Source organism: Lipotes vexillifer, unplaced genomic scaffold, assembly GCF_000442215.2.
Source record: "Lipotes vexillifer unplaced genomic scaffold, Lipotes_vexillifer_v1.1 scaffold208, whole genome shotgun sequence".
NCBI lineage: Eukaryota > Metazoa > Chordata > Mammalia > Artiodactyla > Lipotidae > Lipotes > Lipotes vexillifer.
The window spans coordinates 643,972-660,247 of NW_006785067.1; the positions used below are offsets into that span (position 1 = coordinate 643,972).

Here is a 16,276-nt window from a genome sequence, read left to right on the forward strand (position 1 = left end):
GGGGGGGTGCTGGTTCATAGTGTAGGAGGCTGTGGGTAAGTGGGGCAAGAGGTATATGGGAAATTTCTGTAATTTAAACTCAATTTTGCTGTGAACCTAAAATTGCTCTAAGAATAAAGCCTATTAAAAGATCTGTGACATATCGGCCAATGAAAAAAGTAGTTTGGTCCATTTATGTAACAGTGTACATGTGCTTATATGTAGGTTAATGATTAGAGGTAAGGAAGAATGTTCATTGAATGTTAAGTGGTCAGCTGTTAGATTTCTGGAGAACTTTAGTTTCTTTGTTTTTCGTCTTATGTTTCCTCTATCTTGTTCACAGAAGTTGCCTTTTTTACAAAATCAAAACATTTTCACAAAAATAAGGAAAATGCTGAGAAGGTATAACTCATACCCTGAGATGAGTTTCTCCTGAGCAGTTTTACATACCTCTGTTCAGATTTAGACCACATTTACACTGTAATTACACTACAGTTACTTAAATAAGAAACTGTTCATTCTGTTTTCCCATCCTTCATGAAATAAAATAATTGCAATAAAAGAAAAACGGGAGAATTTCAATGTTGTTCATAGGGGAGAACTAAGGTTGGTTTGGGTTTTACTGTTTACTAAATGTTTGCTTATTTGAATACTTCATATGTGCCAAGCGCCATGCTAGATGCTAGACAAGTGTCTTTCCCAAAAAAGTGGCAGAAGTCTCGAGCAGGAGATGAGAAAATATTGAAAACAGAGAAGGGTGGTCAGAGAGTCAAATTTAACAGCTCAATAAAAGACGTCAGTGATTATGTGGAGGAGGTGAGGGGGGCTTCACCTCCCACACATGCCCAGCTCCCGCTCAGCTCTTTGCAACGTTTCCAATGTGCACAACACAAAACCAGTTTGACAGGGAGTCCTTTTAATATGAAATTTGGAACATGTATTTTATAATAATGGCATAAATAATTCCAATAACCTAGATTTCAGCATGTATTTTCTTGATTCACACAGATCATCAAAGGCAAAATAGGAAAGTTCTACCACCTGAGGTGGCAGGAAAAAAGAAGTGCCTCAATTTCCAGGTAAAACAAACAATGAATCACTAATGGAAGTTTTCACCCCATAATCTGTCCTCACCAATTCTTTTACATGACGGAAATTTTCACTCTTGAAAGATATAGAAGAAGATGTTTGTCCTATTTTCAGTGGATTTATTTCGGCTTTGCAACTGATGTCACCAGCCTACAAAGAAGGACATCAAATCAGTCTTAGGAAGCAAGATGGTTTACAATGTTATTTTTGACTTGTTAGGAAATCCTATTGTCACATGTTGGGGCAGGGGAGGGGCTCCCAGGATTCTCTTCACTGTGCTGACCTGGCCACACTTCTGTTCATCACTAATGTAAACCCTGAAGTATTCAGATCCTCCTGACGTGACTCGATGGCATGGCGCTGGTTCTTGCAGCCCACATGTGATGACACTAATTTGTAATAACAGTTGCCTGTGAGTGATTTATTTAATTCAGGGTTTTTTTCCTGTGGAACAGTTTAGGATTTTGCTTTCCTGTAGTCACCTATAAACAGCACAGAAGTAACACTGCTGTAGCATTAGCTAAGTGCTAGACCATGGCTGAGCCACTGTCAGGGGTTTGGCTACAGCATCCCTGTAGCCGGAGGGCTTTTAGAGAAATACCCAGAGGGCTTTTAAAGAAAAACACTGGTGCTAGAGCCTTAGCCCTGGAGATTCTGATTTAATTGCCTGGGGTAGGTCTGGGCATCACGTATTTAAAAAGCGACCCAGGTGATTAAATGAGCAACCAGGGTAGGCAACTACCAGTTGAAAGTCCAGGCTGGCAGCTTGAAGACCAGCTACTGACTGCAGCTGTGTAGACCAACTACTCTCCCACTATGGGCTCAACTTCTCACTTCCCAGCCAACTAACTTCTCTATAAACAGGGCTCTGACAAAGTCAGATCTTCAGCTGGTCAGAAGGAGGTTTTAATAATTTCTGCCACCTGTACATCCCTAGACTCAGACATTTCTTATAACAATATCCTGCTTCTAATATGAAATTAACTGCTAGTTACCTGGCACCCAGGGTGCATAGGGGTTATCCTTTCAGTTTCTTGTCTGTATGATGCAGACATGATCACCCCCACTTCATGGAACATTTCCGTATGGAGGGCACACGTTTTTATAGGCAATTTGGCTGCACTTACCTGGTCCGTGTGCACGCCAGTCAGGTACATCAACGGGTTCTTGCCTCTGGTGTATTGAGGGATATGGATGATTACGGATGCCATGCTGACTGGAACACTTCCTGTTGTTACCTATGTAGTAAGAAAACATTGATTGCCGCTACATCATACACATGTTGGAAGGAATGGGATCAATAACCTCAGTGTTGCTGAAGGGCAACTATTAAGTGGTAAGAGTGAATCCATATGAAAGTGAGTCATTACTTTATGGTCACTCTTTGGCTCACTGTGTTTTACCTCTTGGAAGAATCTCAACATCTGCAATTTTAACGGGTAAATAATTTGTGACTTAGGAGATGATTAAAAACACCTACCCTCTGTGGGTTTGGTCTGCTGGGGCATGAAGTCCCACTCTGCCCCTGACTAGCAGTATGGCCTGGGCAAGGTACTTCACCTCTTTATGCTTCAGTTTTCTCATTTGTAAACTAAAGATAATTGGCATATCAGTAGGTATGCACAGATACAGCCTCTGTTCTCACTGTTGGAAAGTCTGTCCTAGTTGTCCAGGGCTCATGCCCTAACTGGTTGTTAAACATTTTAAAGAACACTCATAGGAATAATAATCCTATCAATCTCATAACTGATCTGGGAATTAAATGGGTTAACATACATAAAGCACTTCATACAAAGGCTGATACTTATTACGTGTTCTTTGAATATTATAATATATACTACTAATTGAGTAAATGTTTCATTAAAGTAGTAGTTGCCAAATACCGTGTACATTTTATAAATTCCAGTATCTGGATCACAAATCAAGACTCCTTTAAGAACTTTTTAAATCACTGAATTATAGAGTTGCAACCATGTGACAGACTTATAGGAAATGTACAAAAATAAAATGGTAATGACTAAGGGTGGTGGATGGATTCTTCCCTTTTTATTTTCCAAAGTTTATGCAATGTTATTATAAAATATCATTCTCTCATAAATTCATTTCTCTTTATATAACTGAAAACAAACTTTAAATTTGTACTTTGTACTTTACTAATAGCCAACAGAAACTGATTTTAAAATATTTTTATATACTACTTAGCATGACTGTACAAAATAAATATTTGTATACAAATGGTGAGCTTCTCAAATAGAAGTGGTTTCCAAGGATAAATTGGCATACTGATTATATTTCAGAGACTTTTGTCCATAATAATATCATTATATTACTGCTCTGTTGATTAATGTGCAACAATTTGCTTTCAAAACACATCAATTATCTCTTACCCGGGACACATAACTATGTACAAAGCCCACCTGTTTACTTATCAGTGGTCTACCTTAGTAGTTCTCAAAGTATGGCACCCGGACCAGAAGCATCAGCGTCACCTGGGAACTTGTTAGAACTGCACATTGTTAGGTCCACCCCAGGCCTTTTGAATCAGAAACACTGGAGATGGAGCCCAGTGACATGTGTTTTAACAAGACTCCAGGTGATTCTAATGTGTGCTCAAGTTTGGGAACCACTGGTATATTTCAACTTCTTTTTACTTTCTTTTTCTCCTCCTGCCCTCATTTTTTTCCCCCTTTCTCTTGATTTTCCATTCTAATGTCAGGTTTACCAACCTTAATGAAGAAGATGAATTTTGGACCAATATCTTCAAAATTGTTCACAATAGAAGGAATATTCCCATCCGAGGAGACTTCATAAAAATTTATGTTGGTAGATCTGTTGGATGATGTTTGTAAAGCCGAATATTTTAGTTATGCTACTGTTCTTGAAGTTCAATATTTCTTTTATCTAAATATCTTCTAGCTTATTTTACAAGTGAAAGAGTTTACATTTAGGTACAAAACATTAAATGAAAACAAATGCTTATTATGGACTTATGATCCAGTTATACATTTCTAAAGCTAAAACAAGTTCCTTTCAAAACATATCCCTTAATGATCACTCTGCTGAGATTCTTTGTGTTATATGTGTATCAGTTGTAAAGTTTCTAAAATAAGTACAAATGTATTAAGAATTTGTAGTGAAACTCTTCTCAAGATATTATATCTTGACAGGTATGTCAAGATATATTGACAGGCGTGTTAATATAGTGGACACTTGGTCCTTATTGATTGGATGAATGGATTTATAAGGCAGAGGATTTTCCACTTGGTATGATGGCTGAAATACCATGATAAGATATTGGGCATTAGCTCCTACACTACTCATCACTGGATGCCTGTGAAACGGGGTATACATTTTATTTATTATTCCTTCTCCCTATTATTCCGTAGTTCCAAACCAGCTCTGACACTTTGGTCTGAATTGGGGTTGGTCAGTCTGTTTCCACCACTGACCATACAGACCATCTCTAAGGTGGCTGACCCAGGAGTTTTATTAGACTAGGCCTAGAGGCACTGGCCTAATTGGACTTCTTTGCTTGGGGCTGCTGAGTAGGGTTTGCAAGTGAGGTGATGACCAGGCCAGAGGGAACCCCACAGGACCACTCAGACTGGAAGGTAACTGAATACCATTCCCTCTCTTCACTCATTTCTGGGAATCTGAGGATGGATTTCAACTAGGGTAGCTTCATTGAGGGGTGGAGGGTATATGGCAGGGATGGGAGTCTGAGAAGCAATATTTATTTCCAACAGACAATTTATCCTAACTACAGGATGTTGATTCTATTTCCTAAAAAAAAAATTGGACTGGATATTTTCTGAGATAGAGTTGTTTGGTTTCTTTACTGAAAATCTTGCCTTTTTCTTTTTTTATGCCTTAGAATTTTTTCCCAAATTCTCAAAAGGAAAATATGCCATAGGGACTTAAATAGATGTAGTATTTGTCAAGGTTATGTCTATGAGAGGAAACAATGATTTGTCAGCCTTACATGGAAAATGGGAAAACGGACTAGGATTTAAAACAGAAAGCCTGACCCCAATAAAAATTAATTACAATAAAAGAAAATAAAACAGAAAGTCTGGCTGTATGTCCATGAATTATTCCCTTTGCCTTCCAGAAGACCTTTGTGCGAGCCCCTAAGTATGGCCAGTTTTTAAATTGATTAATATGCTCTGTTTTTGCATTTTAAAGAGATCCAGTATTTTTCCATGTTACTTAAGTGTTCCTTCAGTTACTTAAGTATTGATCAATATATTTATATTAGCAGTTAGCTATACTCAGGCGGATCTTGTTTTAGAAGTAATTCTACTGTCATCTATTTCCATCCATCATATTTGCACAAAATAATTACACACTTATACAGTATCAAAGTGATTCCTAAGGGATATACTCAATAATTGGGTAGGACTTTTTTTCAAAAAAGTAAACTCTGTGTGTGTGTGTGTGTGTGTGTATGTGTATGATGTAAACTCTGTGTGTGTGTGTGTGTGTGATGTGTATTTATCCTGGTAGATAAATAAACCCTGTATCTGGAAGGTATTCTGAAAACAGTCAAGTTAGTCATCTACAAAATGACCAGAGGAGATGCCGAGGGATGATTTCACTTTTTGTTGTGTACGTTTCAGTAATGTTTGGATTTTCTATCCATGTACATTTAATATCTTTTTTTACAAAAGACATTAAGGGAAATTATCTGAGAGGTAGGATTAGGAGCCACTTTAGCTTTATTCTTTATAATTCTCCATACTTTTTTTAACTGCATGATATACTTAAAAGAATATGAGAATGTCTGAGAATCCAATTTACCATCACAAAAAATACATAGCTAAGATGTTAGTAAACGTGAAGTCCCACTTCAGTATTGTATTTATTTCATCTTAAAATATCTGAAAAAATTGGCCATGGTGGGAGAATGGAATTAGAAAAAGGGTATATTAACAAAAAGCATTTAGGATGAGAAAGAAGCATTAAAGGTAGGAAGAAAAAAAATCAGGTAATGTGGTGCTATCAATCTCTTTGGCTGCATCTGTTTTCAGTTACTTATTTTAGCAGCTGAGGGCCCTTTGAAATCTGCAGTTACTGAAAAATTTTTCAGGAATGGATGAGTTGAGCTATACTTTGTTTCTGCTTTTGCTGTTTGCAACTCACTCGATAAGGAAGCGTTCTTTTCATCTTTGCTCATGTGTCTCTAGCTCTAGACATAATGACATATTTTCCTTTTTTGTTTTTGCTCAGGGATCTGTTGGATGATCTACATATTCCATGCTTTAGGGGCTGGAGTGATGTTAGAGAAACCTGCGGTCACCGGACACTTTGAAGCGTGGCTCCTTGGGGACACACTGCTGCGTGTTTTCCAGGGGTCACTGATCTGTGCTGCGAAGCTGCCTTAGTGTTTCATCAGGTAGAGAACTCTGGTTTCCAGGCTTGGAAATGGGTGTCACCTGCAGCCTGTGTACCTGCATAGCTGTGCCCCAATGTGTCTGTGCCCATGAACCCATTTCCCTTCTTGAAGGTGATCCTATTAGCACCTGTGGTGTCTATATGTTATTCACCTCTCAAGACACATGTCTCTCTGAACAATTCAAGATAACTGGTATCAACTAGTACCATTTTGCCTGGTGCTCTCAGGTTTACTTGCTTTGGGCGGGCAAGAAAACGGAATAACTCATGTCCTTCTGGGTGACCTCTTTTGAAAAATGCCTCATTTTCTCCTGGTTGGAAGAAACCCCTAATCTGCTCTGTCAGAAATTCTCCAACCAGAAACTAATTTTCTGTAACTAGATTCAGTATTTGTGTTTGGGGCTTCAACGTCCAGGAGCGTGGACATTGCTTGAGATCTCATGTGGACCGTAGGACACAGGCGTGGAGAAGGAAGTGGTGGCAACTCCTCGGGGCCCTGCGAGTTCTGCTTTGACAGCTTGTCCGAGGGCCTGCGGGGGAGTTTCCCTTGGCATGTGACAGAGGATTATTCCTTTGTCTTTCTGGTGTTGCTCTCATAAAGAGTCCCTCAAGATTCCCCTATAGGAACCAGTTTGTCCCTGGACTTCTGTTTTAGTTGACAAGGAGGAAATATTTTAATTCAAATTCCCCAGTTAAGAGAGAGCATATAGAGGACTTGTTCAGTCATGAACCAAATATGTTAATGAGCCAGAGTGATGTCCATGGTCACAGGCTGCCCACTGTTTCACCTACCTTGTTATGTGAATTTCGGCATCATACAGCAGAGAGAGTTTGAAGTTGACTGAATTATCTGCCTTGTTTTCCTCGTAGCTTTCACTATTGAAAGGAACATGAGGAAATTACTGACAGAGAAATATTAGAAGAGCCACCCATCATTAATTCATGACTTCATCATGTTTTACCTTAAGGCTTGGAAACTGACAGAGGCCTGATTCTGAAGGTTTTGAAGATTGAAGTCGAAGTTAATAGTGAAAGTCACCTATACACAAAATGAAAATTCATCAATCTATGATGCTTTGTGCTCCGGGACCAACATGAAAAAAAAAAAGTGTCCCATAAAAGTAAACTCACTCCCATTTGATTCTGAATTTTATAAACGTTAAGCTTTATAATTTGTAGAATATCTATGTATTTGTCCACCTTGCCTTACCTTCAGAATAGAACTGGATTCACCTGACATATACATACAACACATCACAGGCACTTACACTTATCTGAATTTGAAGGCTTTGTGCTGATGTAAAATTTGCTTACCAGGGGTTAAAAATGATATCCATGACTCTGTAAAGCACTTTGACCAGTGTTGGTCAATGTGTTCAGAAATAAAGAACTTTCTGTATCGTATGTGCCTTTGGGAATGAACTGCACAGGGGAAAATCCCACTTTTATTAGTAACTTAAAGAAAACATGCAGATATTTAAAAACTTCCTCTAAATATGCAGGCAACATTGATAGTCAAATGGATAAAGAAGATGTGGTACATATATACAACGGAATATTACTCAGCCATAAAAAGGAACGAAATTGGGTCATTTGTAGAGATGTGGATGGACACAGAGACTGTCATACAGAGTGAAGTAAGTCAGAAAGAAGAACAAATACTGTATATTAACACATATATGTGGAACCTAGAAAAATGGTACAGATGAACCGGTTTGCAGGGCAGAAACTGAGACACAGATGTAGAGAACAAACGTATGGACACCAAGGGGGGGAAGTGGCAGGGCAGTGGTGGTGGGATGAATTGGGAGATTGGGATGAACATATATATACTGATGTGTATAAAATAGGTAACTAATAAGAACCTGCTGTATAAAAAAAAAATTAAAAAAACACATGCAGGCAATTATTTTGTGGTGCCTGTCAAATGACGATACCTAATAAAGATGGTTCATTGGTTAACACTGATGGCAAGGAGGGGCCAGCATGGATTTAAAGATAAAATGCAAGGTGTACCTGTTGTTCCCTTTTTAAAGCAGGGTAGCCCACATTGCAGGTAACAGACTTCTGAGATGAAGCAATCTGGCATGTCACTTCTGTCCCATCAACCTGAATGAGACCAAGGAAACAATGATCAATTAGTATGCAATGTGTGTATGTGTGCATGCGCACGCACATACGTGCTGAAGGATGCATAAACCACCTGGAAATTCCAGCAGAAAGGTTGGTTCACACCAAGACTTGAAAATTTTGTATGAATTGTCCAAGTGGCTAACATACTATTTTTTTTTTTTTTTTTTGTGGTACGCAGGCCTCTCACTGTTGTGGCCTCTCCTGTTGCGGAGCACAGGCTCCGGACGTGCAGGCTCAGCAGCCATGGCTCACAGGCCTAGCCGCTCCATGGCATGTGGGATCTTCCCGGACCGGGGCACGAACCCGTGTCCCCTGCGTCGGCAGGCGGACTCTCAACCACTGCGCCACCAGGGAAGCCCCTAACGTACTATTTTTTATTGCTAAGCAGGGCACCCAGCAAGACAAAGGAGAGATCAAATACTGGAATTTTACCCAGAAATAAATCATATTTCTTATATTTCAGAAGCACAAAATAACTTTAATCCACTCTTTAGAAATGCTGTCTTTTCTCTCAGTATATTTCTCTCAGTATACTTTTCTCTCAGTATATTTTCAAAGTTGTAGTTTCAAGAGAAAGACAAATAAAATACAGTTTTTGTTTATACCTTAAATAATTTAAAGAATCATTTTAGTTTTCCTCAGGTTTTTTTCTCTTTAAAATAAGTTGTCATTTGGCACAAGAAATTTAAACACTGAAGTCAGAAGAGGTTTAGAACACTGAACCTATTAAGTTCACATTGACTTTAAACGGGATGAAACCATTTTTTAATCCTTTCATCAAGTAGTGAATTTGGAAAATCTCAGCTTTTTCCTTCTCTCCTTTTCACTGCTTGGTGGCAGAGGAGGGACCAGAGGGACATTCATGGGCAAGTGTGTTCCTGCTATAGCGATCAAGTCAACATGATTAACTGACCTCATTGGAATGCGGCATCTTGGCAGCAGCAAGACCTGTGGTTACTAAGCTCTGGCTGAGCTGTGGGACTCTAATTTCTCAGAGCAAGTGCAGCTCCCAGCATCTGTGCGGCACCGAGGAAGCCTCATCACACAGATGGCTTGAGGAGAGTTTATGGTAGAGTCTGGCTACTACTGCCAAGTGTCAGGGCAAAGGAAAACTGGCCCAAGCTGTGAAGCAGAATTGGTCTAGATACACAGCCAGGCTATGTTCCCAAGTGGTTTAACTAGTTGGGAGCCACAAGTCAGGATTGATCATGCTCAGGGTTAAGGTGTTTCTTCAGAAAACACAGAGGACATGGAGATTTGAGTATAAGGGAGACGGTAATTGACAACAAGTAGGAAACAGATCAGTTAACACAGGGTGCCTTCACATACCGGCATGGACCAGGAAGCAAAAAACAGATTTTCTGAAAAATCAACAACAATCCCACTGTTGTATGCACTTTCCTTTTTGTTTTTCAGTGTTACCGAAAATGTTAACCTTTTGTTTTGGTTGCTGACAATGAAGGGCTGTTGTCTGTTAAAAGTAAAAAGGAGAAAAAGAAAGTCATTACAGTTTCTTTTTAAAAAGCTAGTATTCAAATACTTTACTCATTAAAAAAAAAAAACCTCTTTAGATTTACTATTTAGAAGACTGAGAAAATTGCTTAATAATAAATTATCTTCATAGTAAAATAATATTGACAATGAATGACTAAATGCTACTGGATTTTTTTTGTTGCTTTTAATTACATTGCAGAAAAAAGCACCATCCAAATACAAGTGGTTTTATATTTCTTAGTGTTTTACTTCTATATGGATGAGAGAAATTGAAATTTATGTTTTTATTTAATTTTTTTATTGACGTATAGTTGATTTACAATATTATATTAGTTTGAGGTGTACAACATAGCAATTCAATCTTTTCAGAGATTATACTCCATTTAAAGTTATTACAAAATAATAGCTATATTTTGCTGTGCTGTACAATATATGCTTATTACTTATCTATTTTATATATGGTAGTTTGTATCGCTTAATCCCCTACCTCTGTCTTTCCCCTTCCTCCTTCACTCTGCCCACTGGTAACCACTAGTTTATTATTTTTAACTGTGAGTCTATTTCTGTCTTGCTATATACGTTTGTTTTATTTTTTAGATTCTCTATATAAGTTAGAACATAAAGTATTTGCCTTTCTCTGACTTATTTCATGAAGCATAATATGCTCTAGGTCCATCTGTGTTTATTGCAAGTGGCAGAATTTTATCCTTTTTACGGCTGAGTAATATTCCACGGGCCCAGCCACTCCACGGTATGTGGGATCCCCCCAGACCGGGGCATGAACCCGTGTCCCCTGCATCGGCAGGCGGACTCTCAACCACTGCACCGTCAGGGAAGCCCCAGTTTTTTGGTTTGTTGAGTTGTATGAGTTGTTTATATAGTTTGGATATTAACCCCTTATTGGTCATATCATTTACAAATATTTTCTCCCATTCAGTGGGTTGTCTTTTTGTTTTGTCAGTGGTTTCCTTTGCTGTGCATAAGCCCTTAAATTTAATTAGATCCCATTTATTTATTTTTGCTTTTATTTCTTTTGTCTTAGGAGACAGAGACAGAAAAAATACTGCTACAATTTATGTCAAAGAGTGTTCTGCCTATGTACTCTTCTAGGAGTTTTATGGTTTCAGGTCCTTACTCCATTTTGTGTTTATTTTTGTATATGATGTGAGAAAATGTTCTAATTTTATTCTTTTACATGTAGCTGTCCAGCCTTCTCAGCACCACTTATTGAAGGGATTGTCTTTTCTCCATTGTATATTCTTGCCTGTGTCATAGACTAATTGATCATAAATACATGGGTTTATTTCAGGACTCTCTATTATGTTCCAATGATCTATATATGTATTTTTGTGCCAGTACCATGCTCTTTTAGTTACTGTAGCTTTGTAGGATAGTCTGAAGACACTTCTAACTTTGTTTTTTTTCTCAAGATTGCTTTGACAATTTGGGGTCTTCTGTAGTTCCATATAAATTTTAGAATTATTTGTTCTAGTTCTGTGAAAAATGTCATGGGCATTTTGATAGAGATTGAATTAAATCTGTAGTTTGCTTCGGGCAGTATGGACATTTTAACAAAATTAATTCTTCCAATCCAAGAGCACAGGATATCTTTCCATTTCTTTGGATCATTTTCAGATTCCTTCACCAATGTTTTATAGTTTTCAGAGTATAGGTCTTTCACCTCCTTGGTTACGTTTATTCCTAGGTACTTTGAAATTTAGATTTTAAAGGTTTTTAAGAGTTATAGATGTTTCTGTTATAGAAAAAAATCTCTATAAACATTCACCCAAATGAAGTAATCTAATGTGTCTTTTATTTCTACAGTTTTCACTGAACTTTAAAGGAAAACTTACTGAGCTGCTGGCAGCTGTTGAACATCTAGAACTAGATCAGAGATGCAAACTCCATCATCACCACAATCTTTATAGAAAGGGATCTACAAAAAAGGAAAAATAATCCCGGAAATTTGCTCTTGAGTTAAGAAAGCAAATTGTGGAAGAACACATATAGTATTACTCCATTTACATAAAGTTCAAAACCATGCAGAACGAAACAGTGTTTTAGGAATACATACATGTTTAGCAACATCAGAAAGAAAAGCATTGATAAATGCAAAATTCAAGATGATGATTTGCTTTGGGGGAACAAGATAAAAGTGGGTATGATGGGGTGGGGAGTGATACAGAGAATTTCAGAGGTATTGGTACCATTTTATTTTTTTTTAAGTGGGTGGTGAGCACAAGGTGTTCACTTTATTGTTATTTATTTCTTCAACAAACATTTATTGAGCACCTGTGGTAGGCCAAACACTGCTCAAGGTGCTGGGAACAAGGAAAACAAAAATCCCTGCCTTCATGGAAATTACGTGCTTGTAATCTTTACATATAAGTAACTGTATTTCAATTAGAAAATTAACAACTTAAAGGCTATGTCCTAAGTTATCCTTCAAACACTAAGGCAGTGACTGTGAAACTTTGTCAGCTAGTCTGAATTCCAACAAGGGCAAACCACACTTACACTGAAGACCTTGACTGTCTCAGAGTAGGCTTCGAGGGCAGGGTTAGTGCCAGGGTTTTCCAGACTGATGTTCACACACAGATCCAGAGAGCTGACAACATCAGAGGGCTCCTAAACACACACATGCACAGAGTCAGTTGATTAGGGCATGGCAGCTTCAAAACAAGAAAACAACCACAAATGTGTTCATGATTAAGGACACAGTCTACTCTCAATCATGCAGAATAGCTCTGTTTTGAATTTTCAAGGGTCTTGCTTCTTCACTTCTGTTCTAAGTCTGCTCTTAGCCTCTCCACTTCTAAGAGACTTAAAAACCTGGGCTCAGTAAAAATTTGAAGCAGTAATTCTTAGTTAAGCTCATCAGTAATCTCATTATTTATACATAAGTAATTATCAATATTTAGATGAGATGCCCAGTTTTAAATGCTCAGAAGACACCTCTCTCAGTACCAAGCTCTAGGGCTGTCGGCCATGGTCTTCCAATTCCTATTGCCAAGACTTATGGAGTCCTTAGGTGTCCTGACCAAGTCTCTGGAAGAGAATATTAGGACCTACAAGGGAAAGAAGTGCCCAGGGTTGGCTGTCAGGAATGGACAAGGGGACTCCCTTCCTTAGAACCTAACTTTAGTCTACAAAACCAGATAAAAGTGTTTCCCACACTTCAAACCAAGCTCCCCAACTTCTGGCCTAGCTGACTGTTAGTGGCTGAACTGCTCTTTGCACATAGAAGATGATGCACGTATCACTCTACAGACATTAAAACCAACACCGTCCAGCTACAAGTACATTTCCTCTTTGCCTTTAGTAAAAACAGTGGAGGATTTGCAGTGTTCCAGGAGGCCTGGGCCGCTTCCGGTTTTTGAGGTTTCCTGTCTATTGAAAAATGAAAATAATGCTAAAACAGGGTTGTAAATGCCATCTAGCATTCTTCTTTAAGAAAGAACAATGTCTGTACAATGGTAAGCACAAAAAATGAAGTCTGCATTTTCCTAGAAGTGGTATCTTTATTATCTCTTAGTTCGTTCACAGGCAGGACTTACTCCTTTCTTGAGCCCTTTTGGAGGGGCCTGACCATTACGATGGCTTCCTGACTACAAGGAAATGTGTCCTCGGCTGGCTGCAGGGTTCGCACATAGGATGGACTTTGGTATTGATAGCAAATGTGGTGTGTTACCTGGAACACCTGTGGTCTTAGCTGACCACAATAACACACACCTCGTAAAAACTTCACAAATATACATATCAGAGAACAGGAGATATATCTATATACACACATACATACATACACCACAGCCTGGCTGTCTTCATTCCCCCACAATGGATTACACATTTAATTTGATCCACCACTTAGCACAAGGGTAAGAGAAAATGGAATCTGGCTTTTATTCCTTTAAAGAAGCTGTATAATTGGCACATTAACAACAACAAAGAAGTCCAGGCCTTCACAAAGAAGAAACCTTCAACTTGAATATAAATAACTCAACTGATTCTAGTCCATCCGACCATTAACTTTGTTTTTCCAACTCTTATACTTAGCATTTCTTGAGATGTTATCTCTGTACCATCCATCTACAACAGAAGTATTTGGGGACGCCCCTTAGACCTACGCATTCCTTGGACCTTCAAACCCAAATTTCTGGTGGTGGGGTTCCAGAATATCCATTTTATAAAAGTCTCCTAGGGCTTCCCTGGTGGTGCAGTGGTTGGGGGTCCGCCTGCCGATGCAGGGGACGCAGGTTCGTGCCCCGGTCTGGGAAGATCCCACATGCCGCAGAGCGGCTGGGCCCGTGAGCCATGGCCGCTGAGCCTGCGCGTCTGGAGCCTGTGCTCCGCAACGGGAGAGGCCACAACAGTGGGAGGCCCCCGTACCCCAAAAAAAAAAAAAAAAAAAAAAAAAAAAAAAGTTTCCTGAGTAACTTACACTTTCAAATACCATTACATGGTTTCTAGGGGGAAATATTCATGTAATTTATAAAATAGATTTCCTTTTAGTTTTCTCCTGAGAAGCACTTTTCCTACTTGGGAGAGTTTCAAAATCCATGTGAACTGTAGTAATTATGGCATAAGATTATAGCCAATAATTTTTACCTCATAATCTACCGTCCTTCACCTATATCAATTTAATCCAATAATGGAAAGGACAATTACAATTGTCCTTTTCAGTCGTTTAAAAATAAATAAAATTTCTTCTCATGTGAAAATGTCAAAATAAAATTTATTGTCAACTAAAAGTTCTTCCTGTTAAACATTTAAGAAAGCACTGTCCTTGATTTCTTTAAGAATCTTATTTTCAGCCCTTTTACTTGCAATCCCAAATAAAATTTAATGCAACTAACTTACACAATAATAGAATGTGACTGTATACACTAGTATAAAGGAAATACACTCCTGTTCATAGGTAAGAAAAGCATTAACTAGAAGAACAAGCATTTATCTAACTCATAAGCTTCCATTTTAGGCTTTCGCCATTCATTAGTCTTTAAGAAGAAATGAGATGAAAGGGATGACTCTGAGGCCTTACCTGTATGTGGATGATGTACTCAGAGCAACTCTGTGCTTGATTTACTATCATGGTCTTCTGCAAGCACCTTTCATTATTTTCTTTAAATAATCCCCTGGAGGTTACTCTGGGTGAATACTGGTCTGCATCAATTGTGATGTTATATACAATGGCTATAATAAAAGTCATAAAGAAATGTTATTACAAATAAACTTCTAAGGAAAAAGCATCCCCGTTTTATCGTGTCTTACTGGGTAAAGTCTTTGACTTCAAGAAAACAAAAACCAGTCTTTCTATTGATGGACTGTGAACCATGGATGGCCTATGATATTTGTAATTCTAGCTCTGGTATGATGTGTCAATACGTGACTGTGGATGCAAAGAAATGTGATTCAAAGAAACATGGCTTGATGCAGTGGAAGGAAAAGTAGATTCGCCCCCAGGAAATCTACTGAATGAAGTTGGTCAAATTACTTCCTCAAATACTGGTTTCATTGTCCATAAAGTGGTGACATGAAAAGGAAAGGAACTGTTGAGTGCCTATCTTATACAAGTTTTACAATAAACCTGGAACGTGGATATTATTATCCTATTTTTCAGATTATGAGCAGAATATTATCCTATTTTTCAAAATAATTCACCCCAGTTCATACAGCTAGGGCATGGTCAGAAATAAAGTTTGGGTAATTTTGAAATCAGATCCCATGTTCCTGCTGTTTCTATGCAGTTTTGAGGATTCACTGTTATTTGAGGATTAAGTTAGATACTCTAAGGGGACATGTATCGTGCCTGGCATATTCTAGATGCTTACTTGGGGAAAGGCAGGTAACATTGCAGTAACAAGTTTTGAATCAGACGGATGCTTTGAATCCTAATCCCACCATTTACGAGCTTTAGGCAATTTGTCTAACCCCTTTGAACCTCCATTTCCTCATCTATAAAACAGAGATAATAATACTAACCTAGGGAAATGGAAATGAGAAATGTGATAAAAATTGATGTCAGTAGCCAATGTCCAAACTATCAGAACCTTCAATAAAGTCTGCTGGCTACATGTCCAAAACTGACAGAGAAGATCTCATACTATTAATAGCATCAACTGCCTTATTTGGGATTACTCTTATTACTTCCAATATTTTAAAGGTTGAATATACTTCCAAAAGCATTCTA

At 38.3% G+C, this 16,276-nt stretch overlaps 1 protein-coding gene across 1 annotated transcript in view; it reads right to left on the reverse strand.

The window, feature by feature from the left end:
- ITGA2 (integrin subunit alpha 2) overlaps positions 1–16,276 on the reverse strand; it is a 107,608-nt gene that overhangs the window by 9,158 nt on the left and 82,174 nt on the right. The window contains exons 17-26 of the mRNA XM_007457199.1: positions 15,128–15,279; positions 12,607–12,717; positions 11,943–12,025; positions 9,925–10,066; positions 8,479–8,571; positions 7,425–7,501; positions 7,255–7,338; positions 3,795–3,897; positions 2,196–2,306; positions 1,114–1,218 (exon numbers count right to left, since the gene is read on the reverse strand). Of these exons, the coding sequence (XP_007457261.1) occupies positions 1,114–1,218; positions 2,196–2,306; positions 3,795–3,897; positions 7,255–7,338; positions 7,425–7,501; positions 8,479–8,571; positions 9,925–10,066; positions 11,943–12,025; positions 12,607–12,717; positions 15,128–15,279 (1,061 nt within the window). The remainder of the gene's footprint in view (positions 1–1,113; positions 1,219–2,195; positions 2,307–3,794; positions 3,898–7,254; positions 7,339–7,424; positions 7,502–8,478; positions 8,572–9,924; positions 10,067–11,942; positions 12,026–12,606; positions 12,718–15,127; positions 15,280–16,276) is intronic.